General features: G+C 40.7%; 1 protein-coding gene across 2 annotated transcripts in view; it reads left to right on the top strand.

The window, feature by feature from the left end:
* Positions 1–390: 390 nt before the first annotated feature.
* GPATCH2L (G-patch domain containing 2 like) overlaps positions 391–17422 on the top strand; it is a 60339-nt gene continuing 43307 nt past the window's right edge. For both annotated transcript variants that reach the window (XM_084893250.1, XM_084893251.1), the window contains exons 1-2: positions 391–483; positions 2716–3387. In XM_084893250.1, coding sequence (XP_084749376.1) covers positions 2726–3387 — 662 coding nt within the window. In that variant the 5' untranslated portion in view covers positions 391–483; positions 2716–2725. The remainder of the gene's footprint in view (positions 484–2715; positions 3388–17422) is intronic.

Raw genomic sequence — 17422 nt, 5'->3', positions numbered from 1 at the left:
ACCCCGAGTAACTCACTGCTAAGCTGCCCTGCCAAAGGTTGTACCAACTCAAATGGTTAAAAGGAGGATCCATTTGCTCTTCAGCTTCACACACCCTTTATAAAAGCAGGTCAGCAAGCAGGGATGAGGCCTAGGCCCTCTCTGGCGCCAGTTTCCTGACGAAGATGAGGCCAGCGCGGAGATGTCCAGCCCCAGACCGGCACCTCACCCCTAGCCTGCCCCCGCCTTAACCGCGGCCTCTCCTCGCCCCCAGTAGGGTCTCCAGGCTTCCCCCACGGCCCCGCCCCACTTGGGGCGGAAGTGGGGGAGGCAGCGAGCCGGAAGTGCTGGGCGGGGGCGAGCCCTCCCGCGCAGATAGCTCCTCCCACTCTGCCGTCGCCCCACCCCCTCCGGCCCATACCGGAAATGAGGTCAGAGAGGGAAACCCTAGCGGGGAGACTCGGCCCCCATAGCGGCGGCCGCTGGAGGTGCCTGCGGCAGCTGGTGAGGGGCCGATGCGGGTCGAGAGGGTCGGGGTCCGAGGGGTGGCGCCGGCGGGGCTCCGGGGCTCTGCGCCGTGGCTGAGCGGCCGGAGGCTTGGAGGGGCCGCGGCGGCCGGCGGGAGGAGCGGGGGTGACGGGGCCTTGCTTTTCAGGGCCCATCGCCTCCGTCCGGGGGCGGAGGGGAGGGGGAGCTGAGGGTCGGGCCGTCTCCGGGCAACGGCCCTCACCTCTTCATTCTGGCTCTTTCGGGCCGGCGATAGCGTGAGGGCTTGGTGTGTCCAGGGCCGTGGTCGCTCTAGTCCTCGGGGGTGGGCCAGGGCCGAGAGCCCTTTGAAACGCGTTTTTCCCCCCTCACATATGTGGCCATGTTGTGACCCCTGATCACGGAGAGAGCCTAGTGATCGGGATTTGCTTTTTCGCACTTTCTCTCCCAGAGGAGACTGACCCCTGGCCCCTGGTGAGCAAGCCTGAGAGGTTGCCTCTTGCCTTTCCCGCCTCCTCCGCCCCCAACCTCCGACTCTGCCCCTGCCCCTGCCCCGCTTCTGACTCCTACCAGTTTCCCCTTATTCCATCCCGTAAATCAGACAGCCTTTCCTCTTCCCGAGGGCCGGCCTGGACCCCAGGGTCATCTTGGACCGGAGGTGTGGGAGTCCCAGGCTTCTGTCACTTGCTTTTCGAATTGCAGTTTTGGAAGCAGGAAAGGATTCTTCTGCACAGGCATTCGACTCCAAGTTGTTTAGCAACTTATTTCCACGTTAAAGTTTGTCCACTGCTGCCCGAGTGTTTTTTGTTTTTTGTTTTTAAAGCGGTAGTTCTTTATTTGGGAAGTAGACTTAGGCATGCTGTTCCCACTTGTTTACCTATTTTGGTCCTAGGGGCAGTTGTTTCCCAAACCCCAGTCAGGGTGTTTTAAACTATTTATTTTCTAAAGGGAAGTGGTCATCTGTGTGTGTGTGTGTGGCTTTTGACACTTTGAGAAGTTTTGTTTGGCTGGTAGTTTTGGAACTAGATGTTTCCATTTCCCCCACCAAGGTGGCAGATAAGCCAGCCGACTGTTTTCCTGCCTTTGAGTTCGTTGGCATTGGGGCCACATGAAAATAGGTTTTAGAAAAATCCTTGGAGAATGTAAACTGCATGAACGGAAATATGGCCTGAGAGTGGCGTCACACAGAGGTTTAAGCTCTAATTATGGTCTTGAAATACTTTGGTCTTAACAAGGGGTGGGGAAAAAGTGCCAATTTAATATGTATTTAATAGGTGTTATACAAATTATATTAGATATTTCCATTTAAAAGGGCATTTTGAAGATTGGTCTTACTACTTTCATCCCTTGAAAGGTTTGCCTTTGAAGTGACCCCTGAAATGTGATGTATGATGGTTTGATATGAATGAGTGGAAAAGTAGGAAATTTTGGAAAGCAGTCAGCTTCAAATCTCAGAGACTCCATGTGGACCATCCCTGCCATTTCAGCCTCAGTTATGTCCTGTTTTTGTGTGATGGTCTAGCATGAAAGCACATAATTAAGATGATCACTTATTTTCTGAAGGACTTGGGAAGAGTTTAAAAGTTGCTAATAATTAAAAATTATATGATATAATCTTATAAGATTTTTTAGCTGGTAGCTTCCAGGTGGTAGTTGGTATAAACCAGAACGGGTATAAACTTAGTCTCTTTTTTCCATTTAGAGAACAAACCTGGTCCACTACAGATTCTTGGATCTATAAAACTGCAAGCAGTTTTCCTTAAAGTGTGCCACTAAGGTTGTCTTTCTCTTCTCTTCCACAAGCATTCTTATCAGTGACCTCATACTACACAATAGTCCTTCATCTATGCTTTTAAAGTTGAGTGTTTTTCTGCTCTTGTCTGATAAGACATTCTTTTATCTTTTTGGATCTTATCATTAGATAATTTAGTGACATGTTTAATTGGGGAAAAGAGGGAAAGATTTGTTCCTCTGAGTTTACTAATATTCCCCTTGTCACTTGGTAAAAGAGATTTTTTGCTTAAAAACATGTTGACTTAAGACATTTAACAGGGGCCAAACACCTATTTTCAGTGGCCAAAGGGGGCATGGATGGTAGGATTCTAAGAGTAGCCAGATGAAAGGTGACTATTTTCTATGGAAAGGGTGAACTCTGCAGTGAGATGATTTGTTTTGTAAAAATTTTCTAAAGTAACAGCTCCTATTCAGGCTCTCTTTTTCTTTTTTCTTTTTTAAAATTTCTTTTGGCAGATGTGGCCTCATGGATGAGCTGGTACATGACTTAGCCTCAGCCTTGGAGCAGACATCCGAACAGAATAAGCTTGGTGAGCTGTGGGAAGAGATGGCCTTGAGCCCTCGGCAGCAGAGGCGGCAGCTTCGCAAACGGAGAGGCAGGAAGCGCCGCTCAGACTTCACCCACCTGGCAGAGCACACCTGCTGCTACAGTGAGGCCTCTGAGTCCAGTCTGGACGAGGCCGTTAAGGACTGTCGAGAAATGGCCCCGGTCACCAATTTTAGTGACTCTGATGACACCATGGTAGCCAAACGGCATCCAGCTCTCAACACCATTGTTAAGAGTAAGCAACACTCTTGGCATGAATCTGACTCCTTTACTGAAAATGCACCTTGTCGGCCGCTCAGGCGCAGGCGGAAGGTGAAGCGAGTGACTTCAGAGGTGGCTGCCAGCCTTCAGCAGAAGCTCAAGGTATCAGATTGGAGCTATGAGAGAGGGTGTAGGTTCAAGTCTGCGAAGAAGCAGCGTCTGTCACGCTGGAAGGAGAATACTCCCTGGACATCATCAGGCCACGGATTGTGTGAATCAGCAGAAACTAGGACTTTTCTCAACAAAACAGGAAGGAAAGAAAGGATGGAGTGTGAAGCAGATGAACAAAAACAGGGCTCTGATGAGAACATGTCAGAATGGTGAGATCTCTTACTTAGTGAAAGATTTTTCTTGATTAATTTGACCCAAAGTACAGATGCACAGTCTTGATGAATTTAACTTTCTTTCCAACCACCTTCTATAATACTGACTTTGTAGCTCTCCTTTAACCAATTAGTGTTTATCTCTAATTTTTATTTATTTTTATTGATCTTGGACTAAACAAGAGAGAGAGAAAGGATAATGTGAGAGAGAAACTTTGATTGGTTGTGTCTTGCACATACCCTGACCAGGGATTGAACCTGCAGCCTGGTATGTGCCCTGACTGGGAGTTGAATCCATCACCTTCTGATGTACAGGACTATATTCCAGCCAACTGAGCCACACTGGCCAGGGCTATCTCAAGTTTTGCTTTGTTTTTAATCCTCACTGTAGGATTTTTCCCCCTTTTATCTCTAGAGAGAGAGTGGAAGGGAGGAAGAAGGATAGAAAGAGAGAGACAGAGATAGAGGACAGAAAGGGGGGGGGGGGCAACTGTGTAAGAGACACACATTGATTGGCTGCCTCCGACCAGGGGTGGGGTATTGAATCGCAGTCAACAGAAGCATGTGACCTTGACTGGCAATCCAACTGGCCACTCTTCAGTCTGCAGGGCAACACTCTACTACTGAGCAAAATCAGCCAGTTAAAGAACATTCATGATTCTATTTCCCTCTGTCAAGGAGGCTATACTGTAATGGAAGCACATTTTTTTCCTAAAAATGGTTTAAAATGTGTGCCTCAAATGCATAACCAGAATTTTATTTTAAAGACAGTTTGCTGCTGTTTATGCCATGTAGTTCATACATCAGTATTGTTCTTTAGAATCAGGGTCTCAGCAGAGGTTGGTGTGTGTGTGTGTGTGTGTGTGTGTGTGTGTGTGTATTATAAAGTTGGTGCCATGCACATGGAGTTTGTAAATGTTCCTGGTATTGCCTTTACCCATTAAGAATCATGGCTTTAGATATGTCTGGGCTATAATTCTGTTCTCTGCTGCTTACAGTTTGACTAAATTGAGTTTATTTTTTATCGCTCATATTCAAGTTGTCCGAACACATCGTAGGCTTTGAAAATAACAGTACTTAGTCCCATTAGTCTTATGTCAGATGTCATTGAGCCAGAAAAATTTGTATGTATTGGGTGCATATTTATAATGTCAGTGTAGTTTTTATTTTTTACCTCTCAGATAGTCCTAGGGACAACGAAACTACCCAGCTTGATACTTTAATATTTCATTATTAATAATAATGTGAGATATCTGCTTCTCAGTGGGGGAGATGCTGTTGGTGTTTTGGATGGGGCAGTTCTTCGTGGTGAGGGATTGTCCCATCCCTTGCAGGATATTTGGCATTTTTGCTTTGTTTCCATCTACCTGCCCAGTTCATATTATCAAACCAAATGCTTCTATGGGTGTTCCCTAGATGGGTTGAATAGTCTCAAATGAGAACCATTATATTCTGTTTTGATATTAGTTAGCAATTATGAAGCACTAACTGTGTGCCAGGTATTGTACTGTTGTGCATAGCATATTCTTCCTTTTTAAAAAAATATATTTTATTGATTTTTTTTTACGGAGAGGAAGAGAGAGGGATAGAGAGTTAGAAACATCAATGAGAGACAAACATCGATCAGCTGCCTCCTGCACATCCCCCACCGGGGAACCAAGGTACATGCCCTTGACCGGAATTGAACCTGGGACCTTTCAGTCCGCAGGCCGAGGCCACTGAGCAAAACCGGTTTCGGCTGCATAACATTAATGCTCGCAACTCCACTATTTGTATTTTATAGAAGAGGAAATGGAGGTTAAGCATGGTTAGATAATTTGCCCAAAGGTGGCAAAACTGGAAGTCAAACCTGATCCCTAAGTTCATACTTAACCACCATGTTTCCTACCTTTTGACTTTGCCTTTTCCATGGCTCTTTTTTCTCTCATCTTAACTTCTATAACCTAAAGATGTATGGCCTTTCTTAGGACTTTGCTTCTTTTGAAATTTGTCTGAAAAACAAAGACATAAATCTTGGTTCCTCTGAGGTGAGGCTGTGTGAGTAACAGGAAAAGCTTTGTAGGTCTGTATGCCTATACCTTTCCTGGGTGGTTTTCAATCCAGCTGCACAACTAGGTAGGCTTATGATTTGGCTTTTTAAATTTTCCTCTAATGTATATTCCAAGGTCTATTTACCCAGTTTATATATAAATTTTGGGTTATAAAATCATGCTATTGATTTTATAACCCAAAATCCTATTTTTAATGAAACAAGAAATACTTAGTCAACTTGTAGCTTTTCACAATGTTGAAAATCTCAATTGAGGTGGTCAAGTTGTTTCAATATTGAGCATACTTACCAAATAGTAATCTTACTGTTGAGAATGGTGATTTTATTTATTTATTTATTTATTTATTTATTTATTTTAAATATATATATTTTATTGATTTTTTACAGAGAGGAAGAGATAGGGATAGAGAGTTAGAAACATCGATGAGAGAGAATCATTTATCAGCTGCCTCTTGTACACCCCCTACTGGGGATGTGCCTGCAACCAAGGTACATGCCCTTGACCGGAATTGAACCCAGGACCCTTCAGTCCGTAAGCTGATGCTCTATCCCAGGGGTCCTCAAACTTTTTAAAGTGGGGGCCAGATCACAGTCCCTCAGAGAGCTGGAGGGCCGGACTATATGAACTACTAATTCCTACTGTAACACCTCGGCTGCGCTCACTGCCCAAAAAACCTGGCGGGCCGGATCAGACTCCTCTGCGGGCCGCATGTGGCCCGCGGGCCATAGTTTGAAGACCCCTGCGAGTCTATCCACTGAGCCAAACCGGTTTCGGCAAGAATGGTGATTTTAACAATAGCCCTTTGGGATGATAGCTTTTCTTCCCCAGAATTTCTTATTAAACTATGACATAATTATGTATGTGAGGGAGACTGTTAACTTTGTCTACTCTAAGATAGCCCACATGTGATTCTAAATGTAGAGCCTATAATCTAGCAGTGAGGTACTTTGGTTTTTCTTGTTCCTTCTTACCCCATCTATTGCACATACAGTCAGGTGGTGAGAATATCCATTCTAGTTATTCGAGAGCCTGGATAAATTGAAATTGACAGCAAGTCTTACGGAATTTCTTACTTTTTTCAAATCGAGGACCTTGTTTCCCCCTTTGGTCTCTCTCCCTGGTTCATGACTTTAGAGTTTTTTCAGTGATGTGGATGCCAAAGTCTTTGCAGCTAGCTAACTATGAGGGAGGAATAATGGGTGGAATAGTAGCAGAAATAGAAAAAAAAATTCTTTAGAATATGATTATTTAGAGCCCTAAATTTGCTTTGATTATGTTGATTCATCTATAGTTATAAACAGAAGTGTTTGTATTTATTCTCCATAAATCTACTCTGTGGGGAAAGGGGAAATTTTTACTCTCACTGCATATTACTATGGTCAGCCTCTCAATAGTAAAGTGGATCTATAAATCTTCTGCCCTCAATTATTAAGTACACCTTATACACAGGAGTAGCATTCGAGTGTGTTTAAGTAGAAAATAGTGTAAGATTTGGAAGTTGTACTGTCTTGTTGAGTTGATTCTGTCAAAATGTTCTTAGTTTTTCTGCATTAAAAGAGATACTTCCAAGAATCCTCTTGGTTACCCTTTTCATAAATTTATTTGGATGTGCTAATTTATTCACAGATCAAAGTGTAGAACTTCACTTTTTATCAGTTGTATTGAGGTTTGTCAGTTTGTATAAGATCCAACTTGTAAAATTATTAGGATGAATTGATCATTTAGCTTAGCCTAGCCTCAATGGATAGGAAGAGTTCTTATAAAAGTCATGCATTAGGTGTTTTAGGATCAAAACCGTATGTCTCAATCAGAGAGCTTTATTTCTAATTTCCTTAAACTCATGGGTAACTAAACTTGAAGTCTTTTTAAGTGTAACCAAGAATTCTTTTTGCTTTTTCTCTTTCCGTTCTTCAATTCTACACCAGCAGTCCCTTGAGTTCTGAAGAACTAAAAGTGGTTGTGATACAATAGCTTTCTTATGCCTACAAAAAGATCAGTTATTATTTAATTATTTTTCTGTGCATAGTGTGTTCCATCCTAAAATGGAACAACTCTCTTGTAAAGTTACTTTCTACTGATCTTTATTCAAATTGCCTATAAAGCAATTATTAATTTGGTGATTTATAGTCTAATTTTGCTCTCTTCTCTCCTAACACATCATTCATCTGTTCTCTTTGAATATAGCTTAACTTCTTTTCTTTCATAAATGAGTTGGTTTGGTGTTGGCCTGAGGTTGCAGTTAAGAGCCTTCCTCTGATGATATATTAGAGGCTGATCTCACAGGAAAGAAAATATTCCTTTCTCTTGGAAGGCAAGTGACAGAGATAGAATGCTAAACCTTCCCCCCCTTCTCCAGCCCGAGCTGACCTTCTGCGGCCCCGTGGTGCCTCTTGTTTTCTTATTTTTATAGAAAATCAATAACCCTTCTGACACAAACAATAGCTCAGAAGCAAGAATAAATGGCAGAAAGCTGAGATCTCTGTCTATCACCTCTCACTTTAACTCCCCCAAACTCTTTAATTATGAGTGAGCTTTGCTCCAGGTGTTTGCTACAGTGAAATTGCTAAATGAGGACCATTTTAACCAAAGATTGGGTGATCAATAACACTCTATAGCAGTAGCTTGTTGGATCAATAGCATTCATTATTTCATGGTTAAGGTAAGTAGCCTCCTTTGCGAGTGGAGGTCATTAATCAGGGTTTGTGGAGCTGTAGAAAAGAATATAAGAGGTAGGTTGAGGATGTTCTGTTTTCTATTCTGTAAATAGGGATGCTGACCAACAGTATATTGTAAATTATATTTTTGCATTTGAGAGTATTGAATAGCTAGCATAGTGTTCTTATGTAGATTTAACCAAAGTTCTATTAGTACATCTTTAAGAACAACTAAAAAAGACAACTTGGGAGGTGGATCTGATACTATTGTATTTGAGGATCTGTCTCTTGAAAGAAATGTCTACCTCTTTAGAGAAATGCTAGAATTTTTCTTTTTGGTTCTAGAGGAAAGAACTTGGATTCATGGATAGAAAGTATAGAGAATTAAGTGTTGCCTCAGTATTGATATAACATTCTGAAAATTAGAACTTTGTAAAAATGAAGTGAATTGTTTCACTAGGTCACATATGTCAAACACAAGGCCCGCGGGCCAAATCCAGCCCGCCAGGCCTTGCAATGTGGCCCGCACCGCGCTGTCATCACTGCACTCCACTGTCAGTTTATGACATTGTCAGTTTATGACTGTTCAGTAAACCATTCGGCCCGCGATTTAGGCTGGATTTTAGATTTTGGCCCCTTCTCTGATTGAGTTCGACACCCCTACACTAGGTAATGAGTTCTGGATCACTGGAGTGATTCAAGCCTGTGGTTGGTGACCAATTACTGTGTTATTGTGAAGTTGGAGAATTTGAACTGAATGATCTCTGAAGTCCCTGCAAAACTGAGAATATATAATTCTTTTCAGTCACAACCTCCTTCCCATCACTGTAGCTTCATTTTTAGATAAAGCACCTGATAAGCAGCCTCCACTGCCAACTAAGATACTTACGAAGGCATAAAACGTTGCGCATACGTCATCAGAAACGAGGACTGACAGTTGGCCTTTTGCCAAGATTTCCCCAAACTACAAGGTTGATAGAGCTATACTGGAGAGGCAGGTGGAAGCCCTCAGCAGTGCTGAGCCTTCCCTGAAGGTGGGCAGCGAAGCCCTGCATCCTTTCTCTGTAGTCAGCTCTTGGTTCAGAAAAGCAAGGCTTATTTTAATCAGAAAATTGAGCAGCTGCTGTTTGAGCCAGCATGTTGTTCCATCCTTTACTTTCTGATCCCTATCTTTCAATTTTCTATTTGGAGGCTGTAACTCCCAGAATATACTTGGATAAGGAATCTTTGTGTTTTCTGTGTCTATATCTGTGTTTGAGGGTAAGGAGGAAGTAGTCACAGCATGTTGAGTCCCAGGGAGTAGAGTCTCCAAAAATAAAGTTTACTGTTGGCATCGGCAGAGACTGAAAAAGCACTCATAATAGAGCATTCTGAGAATTGTAGTGTTTTCTATGCCTTCATTTATTGCAGACTCCTAAAATGGGGTTAGAATCAGGCAGGGAGTGTTAGAAGATCCTGTCTTAGTCCAACATTAGCCATCTGAGATAAAAGCCCACCAGTGACACTGGGAATTAGGCTAGGGGCTCTGCACATCTTCTTGGCCAATTGTAGAGGTGAGAAGAGCATGTTACTACCCATAACCAAAGGAGTACAGAATGGGAAGATAATTTACAGACCCTTTCTGTTGGCAAATACCAGAGTCTAGGTAAAACAGTCTGAACAAGAGGTCTTTGAACATGTTCTGCAGAATAAAGAAAAGAGGTCATCCTTAAAGTTCAGAGGAAGAATACATTTTTGAAAATGAGTGCCAGTGGGAAGTAGGAGAGCATTTTTGAAAATCTTCATTAGGATGCAAAGAGGTATAATCACTGGAACAGGAGTAGTAAGTCATAAGGACAGAAAAATGGCTGTTTGAAAACCAGTGTTATGGGAGGGAAAATTGTAGGGAAATTTGAAATGTTAAAATGGAAGATAGTTCATCTTGTTGAACACTGCATTGATGATGTGGAAAACTTCAGAAGCCCTCCCAAAATGCAGAGAGGAGCTAAAAATGAGAGAGAAGATGATAGATCTAGAGCTCAAAGAATTGAAGCCCAGTCTGTGAATATGTAAATATTCCCAAGGAACAATCCAATGCATTGGAATAGAAGAATGATTTAAAAATTAGATTGAAGAGAAAAATAATTATAATTAAATTAAATAATTAAGTATAATAATCAAAAGAGGAAACTAATGAAAAGAGATTTATACTTAGATATATACTGACATATTTTTGCATTCTACGTTGGTAGTAGGGATAGAGCAAATACTGTATAAAGAAAAATCTTAAAAGGCATGAGAAAAATAAGGCTGGCATTCATCCCTATAGTACTAACTGTGAGGGGCTACATTTGTCTAGAGAGTTTTGAGAAGGAAAAGATTATTCTCCTATCCCTTGTCCCTGAATTTTATATATAGCTAAGATAGATTTCACATAGAAAGGAGCACAAAGACCTTCTTAGATATACATGTTTCAGAATGTATGCCCTTTAAAAATTTACTCTCAAAAGACATTTTATCTAACCAAAGATGAATCACTATCAGCTCTAAGAAAAGGTAAGTCTTAAGAGGATGGGTGGACTTCTCTAAGGCACAGCCCCCAGCTCAGTAGCAGAGTCCTGAGCAAAATCATGATCGCTGCAAAGTTTGTCTAACTGCAGTGGCTTTGGTAATGAACCTGTGAAACTGGAGATGTTGCTGCATACGTGGTGCCAATTGAATGAAACTGAAACACTCCATTATACAATCTCATGATTTATTATGGGAATAATTTTACAGTTGATGTGAGATATTTCTCTGAAAAACCTAAGTCATGTTTGCTTTCATTCTTAGAAGTCTGATTATGTATTGTTACAAATGTACCACCTCGACCCAGAAAAAAGATGGGGAAAATTGAGCAAAGATATCTTTGGGCAGTGGATCTAGGAGTGACATTTTTTTTCTTCCTGTTTTTCTGAATTCTAAGACAATTTAAAATTATTATTAAGTATACTATTATGTATTTAATTAAAATGAAAACTAATCTTTTAACATGATGATGTAAGCCATAACTCTATCCTGCTAATTTCTTTTAAAAGTAGATAAATGAGGCACCGCCTATTGAGCTAATCCTATATAATAAAAGGCCAATATGCAAATTGACCAAATGGAGGAACGGCTGGTCACTATGACGGGCACTGACCACCAGGAGGCAGACACTTAACGCAGGAGCTTCCCCCTGGTGGTCAGTACACTCCCACAGGGGGAGCGCTGGCAGCTGCCTCTCCTGCTTCTGCGGCAGTTGGACATCCCTGAGGGCTTCTGGACTACGAGAGGGCACAGGCCGGGCTGAGACATCCCCCACCCCCGAGTGCATGAATTTTGTGGACCAGGCCTCTAGTTGGTTAATAATATCTTAAATGAGTTGGTTAATAATCTTAAATGAGTGGTAACTTATTGATACTGAATTTTGATTATAGATGATAAACTTGTTTTGTAATCCTTATTGTAACAGAGACAGGTGTAAACTATTCTCATTCAGTTTTAACTTACAGTCCTTGTAGTTAGAAATATGAAAGAACTAGCAAGCTCTCAGGTCTGAGGACAAGCTGTGTTTTTTTCCTCCCAGTTGTGAGAATTTAGAGAGATTTGTCTTATTGAAAATAGAATCTGCTCATGAGAGCCAGAAGGTAGGGAGTTATTTTCAAAAAAGAGTTCATAAAGATGCTGTATTATTTATTGCTGCAGAAAAATTGCCCTAAAGCATAGCAGCTTTAAATCACAAACATGTAAGTCTTATAGTTCCTGAAGTCAGGTATTGGGAAGCAGCTTAGCTGGGTGGTTCTGGTTCAGAATCTAATACTGTTACATTAAAATTTAGCTCTCATCAAAACCGGTTTGGCTCAGTGGATAGAACGTTGGTCTGTGGACTGAAAGGTCCCAGGTTCGATTCTGGTCAAGGGCATGTACATTGGTTGTGGGCACATCCCCGGTAGGGGGTGTGCAGGAGGCAGCTGGTCGATGTTTCTCTCTCATTGATGTTTCTAGCTCTCGATCCCTCTCCCTTCCTCTCTGTAAAAAATCAATAAAATATATTTTAAAAATAAATAAAATTTAGCTCTCAAATGCTGAGGCTGCAGTTGTCTCAAGCCTTGACTTGGGCTGAAGGCTCTACTTTCAAACTTAGTCATAGGGCTGTTGGCAGATCTCATTTCTTTATGGGCTATTGGACCAAGAGTCTTGGTGTCTTTTTCACTTCTAAGCTCACTCATGGGGAGAAGGGAAGGGAGGAATCTCCAGAATGCCCAAGATGGAAGCCACAGCCTTATTAAAAATCTATTATCAGAAATGACATACCATTACTTCTGCCGGTGCTATTGGTTACACAGACCAACTAGGGTGTGAAAATATCAGGAAGTGAGTCATCTGTGAGTTTGGTTACTACAGATGGCTACTGGTCTTTTGAATTTCTTTCCTAACTTAGTAAGAAGATAAATTCAGTAAGTTCAGACTACTGTTTCTCCAGAACTTATTAGGAGAAGGTTTTTACTTTGATTGCAATGGAAGGATCATTCAGCAAGCACATGGGGCTTAGGAGATACACCTCCCTGGCTCTGATGTTATTCACTGTGTAATGTTGGGCAAGTGCTTACCCACTCTGAGCCATTCCTTTATCTGTAGTATGAGGTTGACAAAGTTACCTCATAGAATTTTGGGGTAGAACAAATGTAATAATGAATATATGGCACTTAATACTTTGCCTGGCCTGCAGTAGAACTCAGGACATGGTATTACTTGTATCAGTAATAAATCATCGCCTTCTCTGTGAATAATTTCCTTAATAAACTCAATTCAATACCAAACCATTTTTTTGAGATATTTGAAGTTTAGGGAATCTGTTGAGAGCAGTCACACCCCCTCCCATGGGAAAAATACTAAATTTCATAGACTACATTTTATTTTTCCATTTACAATGAAAATAGATTCAAGACCCATAGAATTTTTAAAATTGAAATGTAATTGAGAGCACCATAGATTTTAGATGACTATTTTAATAAGAATTTCAGTGAGGGAATTACTACTATTAGCTTCTAAAATAATATTTGGGCACATACAAGAATTAGCACCCTAAAAGTAGCTTTCTAATCTTTCATCCTTTGCAGTGTTCACAAAATGGGTTCATATTATCACATCCTCAGAACAACCCATCCACAGTTTATGTGCAGAGAAATAGGATTAGTGAGGTAAAGTGATACACCACAAAGGCCATGCGAGGAGAAGCAGCAGAGCGGATTTGAAGGAGTTCATTTCATTTGCGTAACATTTACTAGATATCTGTCATGTGCCATGTGCTATGCTAGGCATTGGGCACATTGAGATGAGCAATCTATTTCCTTTCCAGCATGGATCCCTCTCTTCTGGGACTATCGGATCTCCTTTCTGCCTGGGCTAGGCAGAGGAGGATCTGTACAACGCTTGAGTAATTTCAGTTCTACCAGTTTGCCTGAAGATCCAGCTGCCTTCTCATGATTCCTGGGATCTGGAGGCCTGAGACTGTTTGAGATCCTGGCCCACTCCTGACAAGGGAGTGACACCTTTATCCCCGAAGGCTGGCTTACCCTGCAAAATGCACAAGCTTCTCTCCTCTGAAGTAGTTTCTTTTAACATGGCACCACTCCATCTCTCCACTTTGTTCATCACTCTAGAGTTCAGGGATCCTCAAACTTTTTAAAGTGGGGGCCAGATCACAGTCCCTCAGAGAGCTGGAGGGCCGGACTATATGAAATACTAATTCCTACTGTAACACCTTGGCTGCGCTCACTGCCCAAAAAACCTGGCGGGCAGGATCAGACTCCCCTGGGGGCTGCATGTGGCCCGCGGGCCGTAGTTTGAAGACCCCTGCAAGATCCTTAACTTTGTCAGTACTAATGTTTTGGGCCAGATAATTCTCTGTTGTAAGGGCTGTCCTGTGCATTGTAGGGTGTTTAGCAGCATCCCTGGCCTCTACCCAGTAGATGCCAGAGGACATAAACTCCCCTTTCCTCCCTTTAAGTCCAAACAAACCAACAAACAAACAAAAATGGTTCCAGACATTTCCATAAGGCCTCCAGGTTCTGTGAGGGCCAAAATTGCCTCCAGTTGAGAACTATTGCTCTAGATGTTTCTGGTAATGAGATTGGCTTTTTACTTCAGTGACTCTGCTTTTTCCAACAAGCATTAGTTTCAAATTTAGAGAACTGTTTTGTTAGTTTTTTAATTTATTGATTTGAGAGAGGGGGAAGGGAGAGAGACATTGATTTGTTGTTCCACTTATGTATTAACTTGTTGCTTGTTGTATGTGCTCTAACTGGGGATTGAACCCTCAACTTTGGCATATCCTAATGACACTCTAACCAACTGAACTACCCAGCCAGGGCAAATTTAGAGAACTTTGTAAGACCAAAACATTGATCTATTCTACAAAATAAAAATAATGTAGTTTAAAAATTAAGAGTTTCTGCCAATTTAAAAACAATACCTTCTAATTGCTCCTCAAAAGGGCAAATAGTTCATTTCACAACTTGGAAATAGAAGCAGTTTAGATGAGAGTATTTAAAAATAGTGCCAAAGTTTACAATGTTTAGCTAACAGTGTTTGTCCTGGAATTAATTAAATGGACAAGAAGTATGATAGTGTTTTATTAGGCTTGATTCCTATGATAATCTACTTCTTTGAAAGTGGGTGCCATGCCAGTCATCTGGTTATTTCACTTGGATGTGGTTCAGTTGCTTTGGTCCCATAGAAACCCACCCAGTAAGTTTCATTTTCTGGCACCATACATAGTTATTACAATATTATTGACTATTTCCTATGCTGTACATTACATACCTATAACTACCAACCTGAACTTCTTAATCCCTTCACCTTTTCACCCAGTCCCCTATTCCCCTCTTCTCTGGCAACCATCATTCTGTTCTTTGTATCTATGAATCTGTTTCTGTTTTGTTTGTTCATTTATATAGTTCTTCAGATTCCACATATTAAGAGAAATCATATGGTATTTGTTTTTCTCTCACTGGCTTATTTCCTGAGCATAATACCCTCTAGGTCATTCATGCTATCCCAAATGCTAAGATTTCCATGCTTTTTTATGTTCTAGTAATATTCCACTGTATATATGTACTTCAGCTTTAAAAATAAATAAATAAATTAAAAAAAAAAAAATATATATATATATATATTGATTTTAGGGAGAAAGGAAAAGGGAGAGAGAGATAGAAATGTCAACGATGAGAGAGAACCACTGAAGGGCTGCCTCCTGCACTGTCCCCACTGGGGATCGGAGCCCGCAAACCTGGGCATACACCCCCAACTGGAATCTAATCCGGGATCCTTCAGTCTGCAGGCCCAACGCTCTATCCATTGAGCCAAACTGGCCAGAGCTGTATTACTGCTTTTTTATCTACTAATCTATTAATGGACAGCTTGGCTGTTGTAAGAATACTGTGATGAGCAAAGGGATGCATGTATTTTTTCGAATTTGAGTTTCTTCAGATATATACCCAGAAGTAGAATTGCTGAGTCATAAAGCACTTCCATTTTTAATTTTTTGAGGAACCTCCCTATTGTTTTCCACAGGGGCTGTACCAGTGCATTAGGGTTCCCTTTTCTTCATATCCTTTCCAACACGTCTTTGTTGATTTATTGATGATAGTCATTCTGATAGTCTATTGGCCATCTGTATGTACTCTTTGGAGATGATTTTATTTTAAAATCATAGTCTCTGAGCCATAAATGAAGGAAGGCTGCAGGACTGGACAACCGTGGCCTATGACTTGGAAATATTTTGTTCTACTTTATAGCTAGCACTACATTTTGCTTGCTGTATTCTAGTGTTTATATACAAATATGCCGTGAACTTCCTGGTATTTTTCTTTTTGATAAATTATCCTACCAATTTCTTACATATCATTAGATTTCTACAATACAAATTCTTCAGAAGGGGATAGATTTAGCAGATGCTATCAAATGAAATAGTCCTTTACAGATACTGGTGGAATGAAGATACTTCTATGTAATAAATGTTCTGTAAGACATAAGTCATTTTCTTGGTGAAGAAAATATCTCCTTTGATCATAATCTTAAAATCCTGCTGATAGTCCTATATGACATCATTACCATTACTCTAATTAACTGCATATAGGAACTTATAGAAATTAGTGTAAGCTAATCTTTCAAGAATAGTCTCCTTAAGTGCTGTTCACAAAAGTAGAAAATATACAGTGACAGGAAGGTTTTAGGTTATCAACACCTTTCTTGACCCAACATCTTTCTTTGAGCTTGTCTCCTATATTTAGAATATGAGGAGAGAATGAAATCCATGGAAAAAAAGGCCTAAGGAGGCACTGGATCTTGTACTTACCAGTGGTGGGACACGAATAGAGAAAAGAATTGATAGATTTTGTAATAAAGCAACAGTTTTATTTTTTTAATTGGAAATATTTAAGCAGAGGGGACCATAGACATTGCAGAGTTTAACTTGTATTACATGTACAGCAGGGATCAGCAAACTTCCTCTGTAAAGAGCAAGATAGTAAATAGTTTAGGACTGTGGGCAGTATGTTCTCTGATGCAACTACTCAACTTTGTATTTGTGGTGTGAAAGAAGACAGACCATATATAAATGAATGAGTGTGGCTGTATTCCAATAAAATTGTATTTGAACACTGACATTTGGATTTCATACCATTTCCACACTTCACAAAATGTTCTTTTGACACCATCCCTCCTCCCGCTGCAGGTATATAAAACTAAAAATCAAACAAAAGTAAGTAACTGGCTGTTGTTTGCTAACCCCTAAGTCTCAGTTGGTGCTACTGCTAGCCAATAAAGAATATAACACAATGGTAGAACAGAATATCTGTCCCATGGCCCACTGTTCCTTCATATCAAGAGGAGTTAAAAATATAAAATTTGCTTTATTTTTGAGGTAAAATAAACAATAAAGTAGTAATATGAGAGGATGTGTATGTAGTTAAGACTCAGTGGAGTTAGGCTAGTAATATTTTTAGGAATTTGCTAAAAATACAAAAACAAAACACATTAAGTTCAGCAAGGCACAGTTCTTTGAACTGAGATGTAGGAAGAATGCAGTAGTCTATGAGGATGTCTTCTGGATTTAATGGCAGAGCTCTTTGAAGATTCTAAATCCGTCAGAATCCAGTGGTAGAGTTTTGTAAGACATTTCTTACAATGACACCTGAGAATGTTCCCACAATAAAATAAAATGAAAGGACCTTTAAAGAAACTGGATATGTTTTATTGGCTCTTGCTGCAACAAATCTCTTAGGTCTATTATTCAGAGACAAGCTTAAGTGAGGAGAGCATTGC

The sequence above is a fragment of the Pipistrellus hanaki genome, assembly GCF_964339955.1.
Source record: "Pipistrellus hanaki genome assembly, chromosome: 1".
Classification (NCBI taxonomy): Eukaryota; Metazoa; Chordata; class Mammalia; order Chiroptera; family Vespertilionidae; genus Pipistrellus; species Pipistrellus hanaki.
The sequence above is the reverse complement of the archived record's forward strand: the minus strand, read 5'-3'. Positions and strand labels throughout refer to the sequence as shown.